At 35.9% G+C, this 19,852-nt stretch overlaps 3 protein-coding genes and 1 long non-coding RNA gene across 5 annotated transcripts; 2 read left to right on the forward strand and 2 right to left on the reverse strand.

Moving 5' to 3' along the window:
- On the forward strand, positions 1–8,863 carry LOC18782899 (T-complex protein 1 subunit theta). The gene is made up of 13 exons (XM_007214793.2): positions 1–359; positions 452–714; positions 805–951; positions 1,096–1,257; positions 2,916–2,993; positions 4,751–4,884; positions 5,100–5,172; positions 5,249–5,326; positions 5,431–5,553; positions 5,703–5,797; positions 6,520–6,729; positions 7,714–7,771; positions 8,385–8,863. Exons 1-13 carry the CDS (start codon positions 224–226, stop codon positions 8,451–8,453), a joined length of 1,626 nt encoding a protein of 541 aa, XP_007214855.1. The 5' UTR covers positions 1–223; the 3' UTR covers positions 8,454–8,863.
- On the reverse strand, positions 9,198–10,168 carry LOC109948157. The gene is made up of 2 exons (XR_002270757.1): positions 9,783–10,168; positions 9,198–9,647 (listed from the first exon to the last, which is right to left on the reverse strand). It is a non-coding gene; the product is annotated as an uncharacterized LOC109948157 (long non-coding RNA).
- On the forward strand, positions 15,064–16,929 carry LOC109948156 (probable endopeptidase p60). The gene is made up of 3 exons (XM_020560122.1): positions 15,064–15,526; positions 15,897–16,007; positions 16,592–16,929. Exons 1-3 carry the CDS (start codon positions 15,263–15,265, stop codon positions 16,670–16,672), a joined length of 456 nt encoding a protein of 151 aa, XP_020415711.1. The 5' UTR covers positions 15,064–15,262; the 3' UTR covers positions 16,673–16,929.
- Positions 17,065–19,547, reverse strand: LOC18781581 (60S ribosomal protein L11). Of its 2 annotated transcripts, XM_007214988.2 has the most exons (5): positions 19,413–19,547; positions 19,169–19,276; positions 19,036–19,078; positions 17,963–18,158; positions 17,065–17,484 (listed from the first exon to the last, which is right to left on the reverse strand). In XM_007214988.2, exons 1-5 carry the CDS (start codon positions 19,413–19,415, stop codon positions 17,283–17,285), a joined length of 552 nt encoding a protein of 183 aa, XP_007215050.1. In that variant the 5' UTR covers positions 19,416–19,547; the 3' UTR covers positions 17,065–17,282. The 2 variants fall into 2 exon arrangements, with proteins under 2 accessions (XP_007215050.1, XP_020415710.1); XM_020560121.1 differs by lacking the exon at positions 19,413–19,547 and having other exon boundaries at positions 19,169–19,282.

Raw genomic sequence — 19,852 nt, forward strand, 5'->3', positions numbered from 1 at the left:
ATTTTTATGGGAGGGCATTCCAAGTTCCAACCTGACTATCAACCTCCGTCACCAGCCCAAGGGCTTCTTGTAAAGTTCTTTGGAAAAGGTTAGAGGTGTTATTTTTGAAAAGGGAAGGAGCTCCGCGCAGTCTGTTTCGAAAACGAAAAGCGCTTTTAGCTGCAGGCAGGAGAGGTTTAGGGTTAGGGTTTTGGTGAAAACAGAAAGAAAGAAGTAGTTCGCAATGCAGCCCTACGGTATACAGTCGATGCTGAAGGAGGGGCACAAGCACCTCTCCGGCTTGGACGAAGCGGTAGTGAAGAACATCGATGCCTGCAAGCAACTCTCTACCATCACTCGAACTTCTCTGGGTCCCAATGGTATCGCTTTCTTACTCTAAAACTCAGTCTCAGTTTATCAGATTTGAAATCAGTTAATTTCTTAAAATTTGTTTGTATTCATTACTGCTCAGGTATGAATAAGATGGTAATCAATCATTTGGACAAGCTCTTTGTGACAAATGATGCTGCCACCATTGTCAATGAGCTTGAGGTTCAGCATCCTGCTGCCAAGCTGTTGGTTTTGGCAGGCAGGGCTCAACAAGAAGAAATCGGTGACGGTGCTAATCTGACCATTTCTTTTGCTGGGGAGCTCCTGCAAAACGCAGAGGAGCTTATAAGGATGGGCCTGCACCCAAGTGAGATCATTAGTGGATACAATAAAGCTATCACAAAGGTTATTCAAATGATTTGCTGACTGTTTACCCATTTGGGTTTATTGGAATTCTTCCGTTCTGATTTTATTTTTATTTTTGGGATATTTCAGACTATTGAAATCTTAGATGAACTGGTTGAGGAAGGTTCTGAGAAAATGAATGTTCGCAACAAAGAAGAAGTGGTTTGTAGAATGAAAGCTGCTGTTGCCAGCAAGCAATTCGGACAAGAAGATATCTTATCCTCACTTGTCGCAGATGTGATTATAACTTGCATACTCTTATTTGTTATTGCTTATTTTCTATGTCAGCTACCCAGCTATTTAGAAGCAAAGAAAAGGAAAATAAAAGAAGAATAGCATGTCACTTTTGTAAGCAAATTCTAATAGTAACTCTTTGATTAGGCATGCATACAAGTATGTCCCAAGAACCCAGCAAACTTTAATGTGGATAATGTACGTGTTGCAAAGATTGTGGGAGGGGGTTTGCATAATTGTACAGTAGTTCGAGGCATGGTGTTGAAAACTGATGCCGTGGGGAGTATAAAGCGAATGGAGAAGGCCAAGGTTAGCAGTCTTTTATTTTATGTATTTTAACTTTTTCATAACATATGTATGTTATAGCATTAAATAATGTGCTCTGTTTGTTCATGGTCTTTGGCATATTTAGTCTTTCTCTAATTACTTTTTGGTCAACTTTCTCTAATTACTTTGAGTCTTTTAGCACCATTTTGTGAGTGGTTCAGTATTCTTTACCTTTGGCTTTTGTTATAAAGACACAATTTACTGGTTCCTGTGGGTATTATTTTGAATCTAATATCAAATTTCTTGTAAATGATGGATGGGAGTGTACTTTATTGAAACTTGCAGCATGAAATATAGGGTGTGAGGAAGAAGATATGCAATGATTATAACAGGAAAATGAGCTTGATTATCATGCCTTTTTGTTACCTTTAAATGTCATCAAGGTGGTCTGTGATTGCCAGTGCCAGCGGCCTATGTTGAATTGCTGTTTGCTTGTGTTAGATAGTATGATGTAAGAAAAATCTATGGAAATGGTAGGTTTGTTGACTTGTTATGATATAAAACTGATGATAATTAATCAAAGCAAATACCAGTTAGGATTGGATAGGTGTTGGTCTGCTGTGTACCATACAATGCCCTCTTCCCAAGTTGTCACATTTCCATTTCCATAAATAAATAAATAAAGGTTGTCATACTTCAATCCTTTGGAATCAGAACAAATAATGGCATGAATATTGGATGGTTATGTACCACATAACAGTGATTATTTGAGTTTCTTATAACTGTGATGATTATGACTTCCGATTTCATGATCTTACCTTGAAAACACTAATTTTAGGCAGTCTTCAATAATATGCTATACTCAAACTGTGCAGCAGCCTTCTTGTCATTACATGCAGCGCTTCATATATTAAAGTTCAGAGGAATGCACCATACCTTTGACTATTTAGATTTTTGCTTTTCTATATGCATGTGACTTGAGCATTACAGAGGCTAACATTGTTTATTTTTTGGGTCCTTTCTTTGGTTGATACCGATTTCCACAAATTTGAAGTATCTATTCTTTGTTTCTCGTAGCGGGAAAATTGTGTCAAATAAGGCAAAACGGTAAATTGTACCATTGAAAACTCAACATATAAGAGATTGGTGGACGTTCACTTATAATCACAAGCGTTTCAATAATTTTTCAAGCTTAGTACAGATTTATGGTTTCTTATTATGTGGTGATTTGGTACAGATTTTTTTGTATATACTTAAAGTGGCCCTAAGAGGAATTATGGTGATATAACCAAGAGTAATTTTTTGGTTTCATTTGTATTTGTTATTTAACTTATATATAGCAGATAAATTTCGCGATTTGTGCTTCATGAATTGTACATATATCTGTTAAAAGTGTTCTTAAAATGTTTCATTTCTCGATTTTTTGAATTATTAAACTAGATTGGGTTTTGTGAGCCAAAATTGTTAATAATATTTCGAATTGCTGATGTGAATAATATTGACTAACTTTATAGTGTTCTCATTCTGTTTAACTTGCAATGTGCTTCTGTTTAACTTTGTACTTGGTCACATCTGTTTTTAATTGTGTGATCCAGTTGCAATATTTTATTATAAGAACCCTTTAGCCATGTTATGTGGTCTAAATGTATTTTTGAAAGGTTCAGGTTTCTCAGCTTTAATATTCTGTTATACCTTTTCAGGTTGCTGTGTTTGTTAGTGGCGTTGATACCTCTGCAACGGAGACCAAAGGAACTGTCCTAATTCATTCTGCTGACCAGGTAATTGTTGAAGAGGAAGGTTCTCTCTGTGTTGAAGTTATTATAGAGAGAAGCCTTCTCTGTTGTATATATAGCAGGAGACTAAAGTGCTCGCCTCCCTCTCCCTCCCTCTGTGTGTATGTATGTTTTTGTGGTTATATGCAACTGATTCCATAAGGTCAAATATTTTTTGGTTACACCATAAGGTCAGATTTAGTGGCAGTTTCTTGAAAGCTTATTCTGTGTGCAACTAGTTAAATTTTGCCTCATATGCATACGTTTCATACGGTTTAATTTATTTCTAATCTATTGGTTCTTGTTATTGCTTTTTAATTTCCCCTTTGTCTTCTGTAAAAGGGCTGTACATGAAACATTAAAGATGTCTTCTAATGTGATTTACCATTTTCTGTGATAGTATGGCCATTTTGTATGGTTCTTTCGATATTAGATATGTATGTCTTGTGGACTCAAATTTTGATTTAAAACTCTATAATTTTAACTTTTATTACTATATTACTGGAATGTGTGGGTGTTTTACTATTCTTGTCTTCAGGTCCGTAGCACTTGTGCTAGTTGTGTTACTTCTGTGTTGATACTTCGGCAAAAGATTGTTCTTGGTCTTTCGTGTTTGTTGGATAACTTGTAGTTTTGGAGCAAGGATCCTTTTTTAGTTCTAAAAGCAAGTGCAGAATAACATTTACTTTCTGCTCACGATGATTTCTTCAAGAGGGAATCCACTCTTCTTAGTATGGATTCCTAACCGAAGCTTTTAGCTTAACCATGATATCAGTGTACTTACAAATCAGGATGACTAATTTTTTATGAAATCAATTAAAACCTCCTGGTTTGTGATTGAAATTGTAGTAAACTGTTCTACATTCTGTATATAGTACTGATTCTTCAACATTTCATTGATAATTTGGAACCAGATACGTGCGTCCAAGGTGCATGTACCTATAAATATATCGTATATACCCTTTACCTTATAGGTTTTTTTAATAGTTCTTTTCCCTGTTACAAGTACAACATGGTTTATTAGTACTCTAGGGTAAAGTGTTGGGTTATAGGGCATATGATTTAGAATTTAGCTTTGGGTTTTGGGCCTTGAAGTAGGTGTTTTACTTTTTGCCGCATTGTTTGATCTTCACCTCTTGAACTGCGAGATCATGTTTAAAAATCAGGATCGTGTACCTACATAATGATATATCTGTATGTCTACATGTGTGAGTTTGGTTTTTCCTGTTAAAACCAGTGTTACGTGGACATTGGTAAACAAAAGGTTGACGTGGGTCCTAAAACTCTGATAAGCAGCGTAACCTAATGTATGATCGAGCCTGCTTAGTCTATAGGGAATGTTCAGCTTTATATCTTAGATATGCAGATTACAACTCGGGAACTCTTCTGTTCATGCTGGCTATTGTAAAATCATTCTCCCCTACAACTTCCTTTGCAACTTTTTTTAATTATTAGCTTCATTATTTATTTTTCATTTCAGGAAATTGATTATTGGTAAATATGTTTGAATGGAATGGTGCTTGAATTCTCTGGTTTTTGCATAACTATTCTAACCGGTTTTGTTTTAAAATGCTTTGACCTTTTTTTCTGGGTATCTGATGTCTGTTACTATTAGTCTCGGTATATTAAAGTTGATCTTTCTTTCTTGTTTGGCTTGGATGTTGGAAATTATTTTTGCCTATCTGTTTAATTTATTTGCATAGTTAGGTTTAATGTGGTTGATCTGTTAGTAGCTAATAAGTGGTTTCTTGGTCATCCCGTAGCTGGAAAATTATGCAAAAACTGAAGAAGCTAAAGTCGAGGAGCTCATCAAAGCAGTTGCAGATTCAGGTGCCAAAGTAATTGTCAGTGGCGCAGCAGTAGGAGAGATGGCACTACATTTTTGTGAGCGTTACAAGTAAGTTTCAATGACTTTTTTTTTTGTTAAACTTTTTTCGACCCCTGTGCGTTCATCCTGTGTGTATGCAGTAATGTTGTAATTGTAGCATAAACTGGGACTTATAAGTTTAGGTAGACACTTTCACTATGTACTACCCATTTAAAGGTATTTAGATCTCTTTTAGAGATCCTTGCACTCTTTTAGTGTTTTAACTTTTTAGTTCTTGATTCTAGGCTCATGGTGCTGAAAATCAGTTCAAAATTTGAATTGAGACGATTTTGCCGCACAACTGGTGCCGTTGCCATGGTAATTTTACAAGAATTTGATATTTTTTGTGTACCTTATCGAGTGCTTCTTAATACACTTTGTATTTGTGTAACAGTTGAAGCTTGGCCAGCCTAACCCAGATGATCTGGGATATGTTGACTCTGTCTCGGTGGAGGAAATTGCTGGTGTTAGGGTATGATAAGAAATGTTTCCTCAGACAGTGTATTTTGTCTATAAATTTTCTTATTCATGCCTCATTTGTTTTTCTTATTTCTTGTTAACGTGTTCAATATGTAGGTCACTGTTGTGAAGAATGAAGAAGGTGGCAACTCTGTATCCACTGTGCTTCTACGAGGAAGTACTGAAAGTATATTAGATGACCTTGAAAGAGCAGTTGATGATGGAGTGAACACTTACAAGGTAATTTATAAGGCACATTTATAATTTTGTTTGTCTTGCTAGGCTGGGTTTGTTTTACCTCTGAAATTGTTGTTAGCATATGGTTCTCTGGAACTTTTAAAAAACAGGTGTCATTGATATCTTACTATCTTAATGCATTTCATTTTCAGGCAATGTGCAAGGATAGCCGTATTGTTCCTGGAGCTGCGGCAACTGAAATTGAGTTAGCTAGGAGACTGAAGGAATTCTCTTTTAAAGAAACAGGGTAAATTGCCTCTGCTTTTGAATTTATTCATTTGAAGTGATTTACACAATACGTCTGCAATATGCCTAACTTTCACCACTATTAGATATTTTTGCTTGATTCTTTGAAAACTTTAAATTACAGTCACACAGAAATTATCAACAATAACAAAGATATATCCTCAAAGGAGTTGGAAATTGCTATGCAAGATTCTGTGGAGCATAAGGAATGCATATCATACAAAGAATTTTATTGAAATTGTGGTATGGGGTAAATTGAAGTATACAAGATGTATAAAAAATTAAAATGGTATCTGAATAAATTTCCTAGAAAATGCCTTAAAGAAGCATCATGGGTGTTACAACCCAACTAGAGAGGGACACCTGTTTTACAGTTTTAAATTATCAAACTTAGGTAACACATAAAGGAGCAATTTCCTAGCACTAAAAAGAACAAAAGAAAGAAACGGATATATCATGGATGTTCTTGTCCAAAAAAGGTGTGGTTGAGATAGTTAATTGTAAAGTACTTTGATTTGAATCATTTTGAGTTCTTTGATATTGATCTGAATTATTGGTTTTCATAATATGCATGTAATGTTGTACCTGAAAGCATAAAGTAGAATCTGGAGGACTACACCAATTATCGGAACTTAAATTAATTTTTTTTTTTGGGTGTGTCTAGTCATAGGTCACGATTGGGCATTAGTGAAATAACATACTAAAGAAAGAATGGTTTTGCAGATTGGATCAGTATGCAATAGCAAAATTTGCCGAAAGTTTTGAGATGGTGCCTAAAACTCTTGCTGAGAATGCTGGGCGTAATGCAATGGAGATCATATCATCCCTTTATGCTGAGCATGCATCGGGAAATACCAAAGTTGGCATCGACTTGGAAGACGGTGTTTGCAGAGACGTGTCAGCTCTAAATGTTTGGGACCTCCACATAACTAAGTAAGCTTTTCTTTGTCTTGTAATGATTTATGTTTTTTTTTTTTTTTTTTTTTTTGTGTGGAAGTTTTCATTACATTGTATGTTGTTACAACCGTGATGCTTGATGTGATATTGGTAATGAGAGTAAGTTTTGTACATTAAATTGGGGTCTAGAATTTTTTATTTCTTTTTGGTGGAGGACTCTTTTAATTCCCATGCACTTTCTGGAGGTTTTGCTAGCCAATGAGTTCCTGCTGCTCTATTAGTGTTTCATTTGATTGGTGCATGTATCCTTCTGTTGATGTTATATATCAAAGTGCAATTTAATTTAGCTTTGTGGGGGTATTGCGGTGAAGTTGTAATATGGATAATAGGGCATAATTAGGCAGTTGTCTGCATTTGTAATATTTAATCTAGTCCATGATTTGTATTTTTGTTTTTTGGCCTGAAGTCCATGATTTGTGGTAATTCATGTTTTTGCCAAAATCCTTTACTCAATGGAACCCAGTTATTCAGTGTTTTTTCCCTTCATTATTCTGTTTGTGTATATAGATGTAGCTATATATCCATTTTGAAAGCTTTATTTATGTTTTGGTTTCAAGAAATGGTTGGTTTCTTGAGGATAATGCAGCAACGATTCTAACCTTTTTGAAATCGTCTATCAATTTAGTGGATTTATTCTCATTATGGATTTTCGGATGAGTTACATCCATATGAAAGGGTTTTTAGTATTTTTCAATAAGTGAAGATTCAGTTGAGGAGGAATAACGACATGTAAGCCAAGCGTTGTTCATATCTCGAACTCATACACATCAGATGTTTTATTAATTGTAAATAGTTGTTTTTCATTCATCTATTTGAATTCAATGTACTTTTTGAAATTACTGTGATTTATAAGTAAACTTTGGGTTAAAAATTTGTGTTATATACGATATAGGCATCATATTCTATGTTGGGCTCTTTTTTTTCTTTTTGGCCTGATCTTTCTTGGGATGTTTGCTACAGGTTTTTTGCTCTCAAATATGCTGCAGATGCTGCCTGCACTGTTCTACGAGTAGATCAAGTAAGTAACTAATAACTATTGGGTTTTCCAACTTTTGGAGTACCCAACTTTAATTTCGAACTGAATCATTCACACCAGAGGGAAAACTGAAATACTAAGGTTTTAAACTCGTCTTTGAGCTTTTGTTTGGATTAAAATAAGAAACCTATGAAACTCGTACCAATACTTCAAACAATGGAAGCAAATATGAATATTTTTTTGAAGTTCCGTTCCTTTGGGAAATGCAGAATTTATTAAATATAGCGTCTAAGATTGATGTAGGGTTGGGCTTACCTCTATTTTACAAAGAATTGAACAGCGAGGGATTTTGAAATTGTGAGACAAGGATTTATGACTTTCAAATGTATTGCTAATATATCTTCTGCTAGAAATACCCACTTTAGCACAACTGATTGGATATAAGTTGGGCCGCTTTTCAATGATTTCGCTCTTGACAAAAGAAGACTTAAAAAAAGACATAATAGCTGTTTTGTTTTTGTCAGAACATGAAAGTTGGTTTGATGATTAGCATCAATTAAGTGTTAAAATTCATTTATCTAATTGCAAGAATATGTGATGTTGATTATCGTTTAAATCATAAATAATTATGTTGACAAAAGTCTCTGTGTTGCAGATTATAATGGCAAAACCAGCAGGTGGGCCAAGTAGGAGAGATCAGCCTGCAGGAATGGATGAGGACTAACTTTTTCTGTCACAGTTTAACTATCTCGTTTGTATTGCTCTGAGTTAGGAATCTTTTGTTGTCTACAGATGAAAAGCATGTTTTAGATTTCAATTCTGCAAGGATTGAATTTTGAAAATCACTAGTTACAAAGCTTTGGTTGTCAGTTGAAGATCTGAATACAGAATTAAAATGTAACTTTTAAGTTGTGTGTACTTGTTTAGGATGCGGAGTGAGAGTTTAGAGTGGAAATTTTTTTAACGAACTCTTCTTCCGTCTCTCTTCGATGGTAGTGTGCCGTCTTAAGAGAGGCCCTCGAGTTCTTGTAACTGACCGCCACTGGTCTTTGAGATTTTGTTGAAGGCTTTTTTTATGTGCCTTTGCCAGACAGTAATCTATTTGATTCTTATGAAATTTTCATCTATTATGCAGCTTTTGTGCCTTCAATTCAATCTTGCCACGGCTTTTGTTCAATGATGCATCTCAAATGCTCGTTTCTTCTTTGTATTTATTTGTTATTTTTCATCGCTGCCTACATATGCAATCAACAACCGGAACACGAACAAGAATACAGTCAGTGGATATGCGGTTCTACATACAAACACATGCTCATTCTGTTACTGTAATCAATAGAAATCTTAATTTGGATCACAACCTAGGATTTTCTAGGACTGGAAATTTTTTATTGAAAAACTGACCTGAATCTAATCGACTAGTCTGGGTTGGTTTGGTTGCATATAGTGTTTTGCAGAACAGTAGAAAACCGCACCAAACTGGTTAACTCAATTAAAAATAACAATTTGCAAACCTTTGATCTTGCGGTATGTCGATCCCAACTATTACATATATTTTACTTTAAGATAACATTTCCATGCGCTCTCTATTCATTGGCCAAGATATTTTTATTGTGTTTCTTCACATACCAAAGATCCAAACAAAGGATGGGGGAACAAGCCACCCGCACAAAATGGGCTCTCATAATCCAAGGAACTAGTGTATTTAACACTCTAAACGCATCCCCACACCACATACTGATACTGGCACCGAAGGAGATCGACGAAAGCTACACCCGCAAGGCCAAGGAGCAGAGGGTGGTGATTGAGAATCAACAAAGAAAGGCATTCGTAGGCTACATGAAAGAGAACCTAGAGGAGACAAAAACCTCATATCCGAGACATAGCTCCGAGAAAATGCACCTATGGAGAGTGGGAGGAGCTGCATGTCGGCGGAACAATATGAAATATGAATTTAAAGATAATAATAATTCTCAACAAAATTGTAATAATTATATACAATAACAAACTTACACGAAATTAATATAAATCAACAAACACAAGTAGAAATACTTACAACTTAAGATTCTGGCGAACCAATTATATATTTGTACTCTTAAGACAAACGCCAAAAGTATTTAACAAAGAGATAAAATAAAGTATTGGGAATTAAATATTATTAAATAATATAAAATTTCCAACATTGCTGACTCACAAGTAGGGAGAGGAGGAACGATGAGAAGAAATGAAACACAAACAACTAGAAGAAAAAAAAAGTAAAATAAACTCTCACAAAGGAGAGGATGAACGCTCACAAAGGAGAGAGAGGAAAATAGGAGATTGGAGGAAGAGAATAGAGGGGAGGAGAGGAGGAACAATAACTCCTCCCCTAGTGTGGCACTAAAATGATTTGAGAGAGAGAGAGAGAGAGAGAGAGAGAGAGAGAGAGAGAGAGAGAGAGAGAGAGAGAGAGAGAGAGAGAGAGAGAGAGAGAGAGAGAGAGAGAGAGAGAGAGAGAGAGAGAGAGAGAGAGAGAGAGAGAGAGAGAGAATTTGTTATAAGGTGTTGCTATCTTACCATTTTGTGGAGAGAGAGAGAGAGAATTTGTTATAAGGTGTTGCTATCTTACCATTTTGTGGGGATTAGAGTGGATAAGTTTCTCCATGAGCTATGTTGCATAGGTACAGGTACGCTGATACAATATGATACGATTCGCCATACGGCAAAACTTCAAAAATTAGGATACGGATACCGATACGGGGATTAAAATAATATATATTTAAAATTAATATATATTAATTAATTAATATTGCATCCATCATGTTATAATCATTCATCATGACTTCAAAACATAAAACTAAATACAAAATACAAGTCTCCATAAAAATAAAAAATAAAAAAAAGCAACACAAACAAATTAAAACATTGAGAAGCCAGTTCCCAAATTTCTGACACCATTAGATTTTATAATTTTCAAAATTACCCCTTTAAGTATCAGAAACGTATTGGAAGGTCTAATTTTCAGAAAAGTCAATGATACTCCTATGTTCATATTAGATACGTATCGTACCCGTATCGGATACCAGCATACCCCTCTAGTTAAGAGTATCAGTGCAACCTAGTCCATGAGTAATCCATCTTCTACCTTCAATTTGGTCAATGAAGTTTTTATTTCTTCCTTAAACATACTTTAATTATAGAAAGTGTCCAATCCAATACTAGTCACCAAATAAAACCTAGAGTTTAGCTTACACTATCTCCAGCCATGGGCTATATCTCAAATATAGCTCTAAAATAATGCAAAACTCATCTCCAGTCATGAGCTAAACAAAATTTTGGCCAAATTTGGAGGGCTACATTTGGCCCTTTAACCCTCCAACCGGGCCACATGTAGCCCAGCTTTGGCCTAGGCCAAATTTTTTGTGGGCCCCATGCATGTTCTTTCAAATGTTTTCAATTCATGTTGTTTAAGAAAAAAAAGTATAAAAAAAGTATTGGTCATGACCATTGCAGGTCAGACCATTGAAAACCAATCTGTTTTTTCTTTTTTTAAAATGTCAATTCATGTAATTAAGAAAAAATTATAAAAAAGTTTATTGGTTATGACCGTTGGAGGTTAGACCATTGAAACCCATCCCCTTTTTTTAATTTTTTTAATTATTTTTATTTTAAATTTACATGTGGTCACCTTTTAAAAATGTTTTCAAGTGTTGTTTAAAAAAAGTTATAATTAAATTAAATAATATATAGTTGTAGAATGTATGAGTATTGTATCATAGTTTTTCTCAAAATAATAAATATGAAGGACCCTAAAATATAGTCATCATAGTTGGAGATGAAAAATTTTAGCCCTATAACTGAAGATGATTTTATTGGACCGATCCATGCCCAGCCCTAGGACCCCTTAATTTCAAAACTCTACTTCATTCTATCAAAATTCCGGTGGAAAAATTGGACGAAATGAAGTCACGATGATCCCTTAATTGCAATAATTAATAAACTACAAACATAAAATTGCGAAAATCAAAATTACTGTTGTAAAGAAGAATAAGAATAGGTGAAGCCCACATAGCCAACTAACACCCACCAAACCTAACCACACACCCACCAAACCAAACCACTACCCAATTGATTGAAGAATATTAATGATGTTGTTGATTGAAGAATATTAATGATGTTGTCTACCAATTATTTTGTGAGGTGAACGACCAATGTCTTAGGCCTATAAATAGATACCTCCATCAAGAGAAGTTTACACATATAGAAGAGGAAGAGAAGGAAGAATGAGAGTGAGTGAGTTGAGAGGAAAGAGAGCAAGAGAGAAATTCTTCAAGAGAGAAAATTGAGTGAGCCATACATATTGTAAACACAAAGTTGTAGCCCTATTATTTTACATAGTGGAAAAATTACTGCTGCTGCTCTCCGGGGATGTAGGCATAGCCGAACCTCGTTAAATACTGTGTCTCATCTACTTTACGTGCAGCTGAATATTCGCACATATACCAGTTCATTTTATAACACGTTATCAGCACGAGAAGCTCTCAGGTATAATTTTTGTGTTGCACTATTATCTATACTACTAACCCTTATGTTGATGTAAGGAAGAAAAGTAGTGGAGGAGTTGTGGTATGCAAGAGAGATATACGAGCAAACCAACTGTAAGGATAAGCTCTATGCCTCTTACTTTTTCTATTATTTTATTATTTCTCTACACAGCAAGTTCAACTTAATTGCAAGTGAAAAGAAGAAAAGCCAACATGATATGTCTAGCTTTCCACTAATATATTAGTATAATAATATCATATTATTTGATTGTGGTGTTGATATGAATGCACAAATAATTATCTTTACTTTATCCTTATATATGGTAATTATATGGACAGTTTCACCTTCTATATTTTTTGTGGTGGTTTTTATCCCCATATTTATTTTATTTACTGTATGGTGTAGGATTATTACCCATACAACAGTATTTATTTAAAAGGGTGGTGCGGGTTTATCGTCAACGCCTTTACTTTTATTTAAATGTATGGAGCAGAATTAGTGCCCATACAAACACATTTAATTTTATTTAAGGTATGGTGCGGGATTAACGTCCATACAGCAAACAATTTAATTTATGAATTTATTTTATCGCACATTTACATTTATTTAAAGTATGATGCGGGTTTATCATCCATACAACAGTATTTATTTAAAAGGGTGGTGCGGGTTTATCGTCCACGCCTTTACTTTTATTTAAATGTATGGAGTAGAATTAGTGCCCATACAAGCACATTTACTTTACCGCACATTTAATTTTATTTAAGGTATGGTGCGGAATTAACGTCCATACAGCAAGCAATTTAATTTATGAATTTATTTTACCGCACATGTACATCTATTTAAAGTATGGTGCGGGTTTATCGTCCATACCAGTAATTTATTTTATGGATTAATTGTGCTGTATGATGAGTTTTTACAGTATGCAGATCAGGACCAGAAGTTCCTTGATCCTCATCATACAATTACATCAGGACTTGAAGATCCTTGATGATGATGTTAATATGAGAGCTGGCAGTCTCTCCGGTACTATATTTGTAAACATGTGATTGGACTTGAGGGTCCTTGATCCCTGACATGTAAATAAGGACCTGGGGTCCCTTAATGATGTAACAGTACCGTATTGGTTCATAATGCCGTACACATGGATGATAACTGTACTGGCAAATGTACTGTACACATGAATAGATACGTATTCATGACTTGATGAATAGTACCGGATATATGAATAGTGACGTATACATAAATATTAATCATTTTGGGTAAACCATCACTATTCAAAAAGGGAACCTGCAGTTCCTTAAACTCATGGATGAGCAATTAAATGAGATGCCAGAAGTTCCTCAAGATATTGACAATTACGTAAGGGCTTGAGGTCCAGAAATATGTACAGAAAATTGTAAAAATGTCCATACCATGAGAACATGTGATTTTGGCCCGAAGTTCAAAATCTAAGGGGATTGAATTTCCATACCATGAGAATATGTGATTTTGGTCTGAAGTTCAAAATCTAACAGTGTTGAGAACCTGAAGTTCCAACAATTAAATGGACAACCCTTGAGGTATTATTGCAAATTGTGGTACGCCACATATTTCTTTGGCATAAGAGAATGATGAATTGAGGCTCCCCACATATTTTGTTATATCTGGGCCGGAAGCTCATGAACCCAAATATATGAGATATTAGCGTGGCTTTTACTCAATCCATATTTCATGTTCATTTGAAAAGGGCAAATAAATTCTGAGTTTGTGTTTAGCACAGGCCAAAAGTTCCATACGTTGAAATATGAAATTTGGGAGAGTCGATGTGGTTATTTGAACCTATAAGACATCATATTTTCCAGATAGGGCTCAACTCCATCACCATCATTTTGGGATGATGTGAGGTATATTTGATGCTATCTCCGCATAACACCATGTACGGACATATTCTTTCAAGTGAACTTACAAATAACCCAAGTTTTGTTAGAAACGCGGACTCTGAAAATTCTATGATTTACATAGAGATAGCTCACTGGAAATATATTTACTTACTCAACTACGAGAATTATTAATGGCTATATCCTCCACTCACTCCGAAAGATTCTCACTCCAAAAGATAGTCATGAAGACATCATGGGGAGATATTAATCAGGGGGAGCATCCAGAAGTATGCTATACAGATTGCTGTACTCTTTTTTTTCTTCATTCCATCAGTTTTCTACCTCACTGGGTTTTTCTCCAAGCAAGGTTTTAATGAGGCAACCAATCTAGGGACATGTGGTCTCCAAGGGGGAGTGTTGTAAAGAAGAATAAGAATAGGTGAAGCCCACATAGCCAACTAACACCCACCAAACCTAACCACACACCCACCAAACCAAACCACTACCCAATTGATTGAAGAATATTAATGATGTTGTTGATTGAAGAATATTAATGATGTTGTTGATTGAAGAATATTAATGATGTTGTTGATTGAAGAATATTAATGATGTTGTCTACCAATTATTTTGTGAGGTGAACAACCAATGTCTTAGGCCTATAAATAGATACCTCCATCAAGAGAAGTTTACACATATAGAAGAGGAAGAGAAGGAAGAATGAGGGTGAGTGAGTTGAGAGGAAAGAGAGCAAGAGAGAAATTCTTCAAGAGAGAAAATTGAGTGAGCCATACATATTGTAAACACAAAGTTGTAGCCCTATTATTTTACATAGTGGAAAAATTACTGCTGCTGCTCTCCGGGGATGTAGGCATAGCCGAACCTCGTTAAATACTGTGTCTCATCTACTATACGTGCAACTCAATATTCGCACATATACCAGTTCATTTTATAACAATTACAAATATCTTAATAATTGCGTGTTTGTCTGAAAGGCTTTCTTTTTCGGTCCGAAGTAAGAAAAAAAAAAACCAAAGTAGGTGCTTTCTGTCCGGTGAATTTGCCTCGACCCTGAAAATAACCCCAACCAACAAACTCTAAAGCCCTCCTCCCCTCCTCCTCTCGCTCAATACTCTGAACCCTAAACCCACCATCAATGGCCGACCCAGGCTCCGCCGCTGGCGACGGCGATTCCAAAGACAATTCCGTCGCCAAGACTGCCGGATTGGTGGTCTTCTCGGGCATCGCCATGAGCATTCTCAAAGCGTTAAACCCTTTCAACAAAAAAGGAAATGAAGAAACTCCACTCAGTGAGTCAACTCAACCCATTCAGCTGACTTCTTCGCAGCCTCAGCCTCAGCCTCAGCCTCTCCCTCCCCAACAACAACCCATTCTCAAGGAACCACACACTCCTCTGCCCGTACGTCATTTCGCAATTTACTGTTTTTGATCCTGTTTTGTGTGAAATTTTCGATTTGACATTTTGTAGTTAACCATTTCTTTGTTGCTTTTGGGTTTTTGTTTTTGGGATGTTCATTGCTTGCATAATGGATTCTTGAATTTTTTTGGTTACTTGAGTGAGTGACCTTTCATTTGGGTTTTTTTTATTAGTGTTTATGCTTTGGAAAAACCCATTACTTATAATTTGATTTTGTTTGATACATTGGTCATTGAAGGTGCCACTATTTGCTCATTGCTTGTGCACTTGATCATCAATTATGGCTCTAAACTCTGAAGTTTCTGTCTGTTTATTGAAAGCTCATTGATTTGATTTGTGGGTGTTATTGTAGAAAACCATTACGAGCATTGACCAAAATGTGCCAGACACACTGAAGTCGTCGCATAAGACAATACAGATTGAGAAAGGAGATACACTTTGGGGGCTCTCTAGAGAATATGGGGTAGACTTTATCTTCTCTTTACTCTTTTGGTATTTCACATGATAATGTTCTAAGTTTACATTTCCCTTGGAGAAAATTTGCATGCGTAGAAGTAATTCTGGTGGTGTTCAATTGTGCAGCCGATAATTGAGAAACAAAAGATAGAAGGACCTACTTACTTTACCTCTTTAAACATATGGAATATGTGTGGAAACACCCCCTAAGTACTTGCACCCTCAGAAACTCTTTTCTGAACAATAATCGGAAAAACGGAGTTGAACGTTTACTTAGTTACCAAAACAACATAATGCTGGAATTTGATTGATCTCATTCCAAAACACTTGGGTGGAGCAACTTGAAATGTTTGGAAACCACAATGATATGGCTTATTATTATATTTGTTAGTGAAACAGAGGGTGAGAATTTATTTATGCTGGATGACTGCCAAAACCTTTGAAAGTAATAATATGTTTCACTTTGAAGTATGAAATTTTGCCACTACAAAATGACATGATGCTATTTGTATTTTTCTAGTATGATATTTTATTTGGTAGTCATGTTTTGCTTTTGATTTGATATATGTTTTCTTTTTATACACATCTTAGGTTTCCATTGATGCGATCAAAGAGGCTAACGGTCTTACAGGGGATACAATCTATGCTGGCAAGAAGCTTATCATTCCATGAATAAGTTCCGTCTGTCGCTTTCGCAGAACTCATTTTAAGAAATTTTAGAGAAGCATTGATGCGATCAAAGAGTCTCCACTTAAAAGCAAAGAGCAGGCATAGCCTTGTAGTTTCGACATTTCTTGTTTTGATTATTGGTATGGCTGTACTGGAGTTGTAAGCAGTTTTCAGGATGAGACATTGTGTTCGATATCCAAATTTAACTAAACTGGATTTTAACAAATTTTATAGGAGCAATGCAGTTGCCCTTGGAGTCTTCCATGCCTCACTTAAAACCGAAGATACAGTATACCATAGTTTTTATATAATGTGAGGCTTTACCTTGCATCAATAACTTTCAATTTAACAATTTTTCAGGCTCAAAGATTTTGTTTTTAAGGCTCAAAGCAAAGTGTGAAGTACCGAGCACTCAAAATTCGAGACAACTCGGGAACTCATTATATGCCATAACTACAAAAGCTTAAAGGGTACTTCCAAAAACTTATAATTCAAAAAACAACAAATTAACAGAATTTGGTCCACCAAACATTAACTCAAGCTTCGACAAAACTTAAAATTGAAATATGCAGGTCATAGAGACTGATCAAACTAATTTCACAATCCTAAGGAACTAGGAAGCTGAAAGCTGCTGGGACTTGTTAAGGATCACACCCTCATATTTGACCTGGAACCATTTCATGGCATCATCCTTGGTGACCCTGTGCTGGATCCCAACACGAGACTTGCATCTACGACGACGGCCAACACGATAACCCGGACGCTCCAAAACAACAAAGAAATCCATCCCATAAATACCAGTTGAAGGATCGTACCTGCAAAAGAACAATGATAAATACATAATTAATAAATAGGATAGAGTAATAATGAAAGTCAACCAAACCAAGATAGTAACATCCAATTGGCCACATGAGACAGGAAAAGCGACAAAAAAGTAAAAATGTAAAACTAATAAGTGTTTTGAAAACAATAGTCAGATTTATCCAAGTTTCTGTGACAAATCCGTAAACCATACATTGCAGTCGCTTCCAGTACACAATAACAAACAAACTAATACTCCAGTTGCTTTCTAAGACTCAACTGTCAAATGACAATAGTTACAAACAAATACACAATGCATCCATGCAAAAAACCTACACTCTGCAATGCAGAATTGGCATATTATCTTTAAAATCGTAGCCAAGAAATAGTTTTGAATCATGTGAATTTATAGTAAGATAATAATGGAATCAAAGTTTCATATTTCAAAGGAATAAATAAATGAATGCACAAATAACCAATGAAACAGCTTACTTGATTCCCAAATCAATGTGCTCCTGGATACCAAATCCAAAACAACCAGTATCACTAAAGTTCCTTCTTAGCAACTCATATTCCTTCACCTTCAATCCACTCTCCAAAAGTTGCATGGCCTTGTCACCCCTAACAGTGACATAGCAGGCAATCTTCTCATTACGCCTGATACCGAAGGATCGAACAGTGTACCGTGCTATAAATTGCAAAGGCGAAAATTGCATTAGAATACAATATAAAACAGATGAAAGAAAGAATACAACAAATATAACCATATCATGGCGTTAATAACTGCAGCAATCGCTTCAGCTATACTCAACAACTTTTGACACAATAGTCTGAATTAAAACAACGTCACGCCCACCAGTTCACCACCAAAGTGAATACCCAAGGACTTTAACATATCAAAGTAGAAGGCCTAAAAGCACAGAAGTCAGAAACCAACCACACTTGATTCAACTTTCTGCATCTACGCAAGCAATGTATTGTTGCACAAACCAGCCCTTCACTAGTCAAACATTTTCAATTGTAAACCATCTTAAAAAAGAAAATACAATTTAGGTATACTGATCCAACAATCGCAAGCAGACGAGCATACACGAACAGTGTCCAACTGTTTATATCAAAATCAGAAGAGACTCCATCCTACTATTTATAGTAAAATTAGAAGACTCTCCATGTATTCCAAGAAAACTCATATCCTACTATTTATAATAAAATTAGAAGACTAAATGTATTCCAAAATAATTTATCATTCCAAATCCTTACCAAGACAATGCAGTCAACAGATTGAAACATAAACCCAAGATTTAAAATTTAAAATTACATGTTAGACCACCGATTTTTGGAAGATTTTTTATTTGTGTTCCTTCTTCACCATCAATCAAAACAATGAGAAACCCAAAACCCCGAACTATAGCATCATTTTCTGTACCTACATCCTATTAGGTATAAATCTGTGTCATTTGCACTTGAGGGAAACAAACCCATTTAAAGCGAACTAGTATCCAGTAGTATCACAAAGTTTATTACCAATAAAAAGACAACCAGGTGACAGGGGAAAACAATGTTACCTTTGGAGAAAACGGGTGTTTGTCCGCTGAGTTGCTCCAACACCTTCAAATAAGAAACAAACAAATAAACCATCTATAGCAGTAAATTGCATGGTATTTGTGTGAGATGGGTGGTGAGGATAGCAATGGCTACCTTCGCGGCTCTGGTGAGTCGATCTCCACTCTCACCAACAGAGATGTTTAGGACCAGCTTCTGGACCTTGATCTCCCTCATGGGGTTCGCTAACTTCTTCTCTGAAGCCTGCATTTCACAGCAGCCAAAAACAAATCAGAAAGAAAAGAAAAAAGCCAAACCAATAACCAGATCACGATAACATTTAATTACAAAACAAACAGAGAAATCCACTAGCGAGCCAGAGCTAGAGCAAGATAGAGACCATTTGGGATTTTGAGTTGCAGCCGCAGTAAGGGTCTGGTATGAGAGCGGCAGATAGAGAGGGAAAGAGAGGCAAGAACCCTAAATATGACGAGGAGATATGGAGCTAGGGTTTTGATGCGAGTGGTTTTTTTTTTAATTGTTAGACTGACAGACAAAATTGCCCCTTTTAACATCCGAAATTACGGTGTCTTTTGTGTTTTAGGGTTTCGGCCACCCCCTGGGGAAAGTTGTAATTCTGACTTGATCAATAGATTTGGGCCAGGCAAGTACATCCTAGTACTGTATGGGCCTTAAGATTGTTTATTGGACTTTGTTCGCATGGAGAAAAAAGCAAAGGGCTTGTTGACCCTTAGGCCACCTCCAGTGCAAGGGCCTAGCCCGGGCAAAAGGCAGCCCTAGGCCCCAAACCCATCTCCAGCGTGCACAGTCCAGCCCGGG

This window comes from Prunus persica, chromosome G3 (genome assembly GCF_000346465.2).
Source record: "Prunus persica cultivar Lovell chromosome G3, Prunus_persica_NCBIv2, whole genome shotgun sequence".
In the NCBI taxonomy this organism is placed as follows: Eukaryota; Viridiplantae; Streptophyta; class Magnoliopsida; order Rosales; family Rosaceae; genus Prunus; species Prunus persica.

Coding starts and splice junctions, on each gene's coding strand:
- LOC18782899 (XM_007214793.2), top strand. CDS start 224: ATGCAGCCCTACGGTATACAGTCGATGCTGAAGGAGGGGCACAAGCAC. Junction 2,994..4,750: donor TAATTCATTCTGCTGACCAG/GTAATTGTTGAA, acceptor GTCATCCCGTAG/CTGGAAAATTATGCAAAAAC. Junction 5,798..6,519: donor TTCTCTTTTAAAGAAACAGG/GTAAATTGCCTC, acceptor ATGGTTTTGCAG/ATTGGATCAGTATGCAATAG.
- LOC18781581 (XM_020560121.1), bottom strand. CDS start 19,282: ATGCAGGCTTCAGAGAAGAAGTTAGCGAACCCCATGAGGGAGATCAAG. Junction 19,079..19,168: donor GACTCACCAGAGCCGCGAAG/GTAGCCATTGCT, acceptor TCTTATTTGAAG/GTGTTGGAGCAACTCAGCGG. Junction 18,159..19,035: donor AACACCCGTTTTCTCCAAAG/GTAACATTGTTT, acceptor TGCAATTTATAG/CACGGTACACTGTTCGATCC.
- LOC109948156 (XM_020560122.1), top strand. CDS start 15,263: ATGGCCGACCCAGGCTCCGCCGCTGGCGACGGCGATTCCAAAGACAAT. Junction 15,527..15,896: donor AACCACACACTCCTCTGCCC/GTACGTCATTTC, acceptor GTGTTATTGTAG/AAAACCATTACGAGCATTGA. Junction 16,008..16,591: donor GGCTCTCTAGAGAATATGGG/GTAGACTTTATC, acceptor TACACATCTTAG/GTTTCCATTGATGCGATCAA.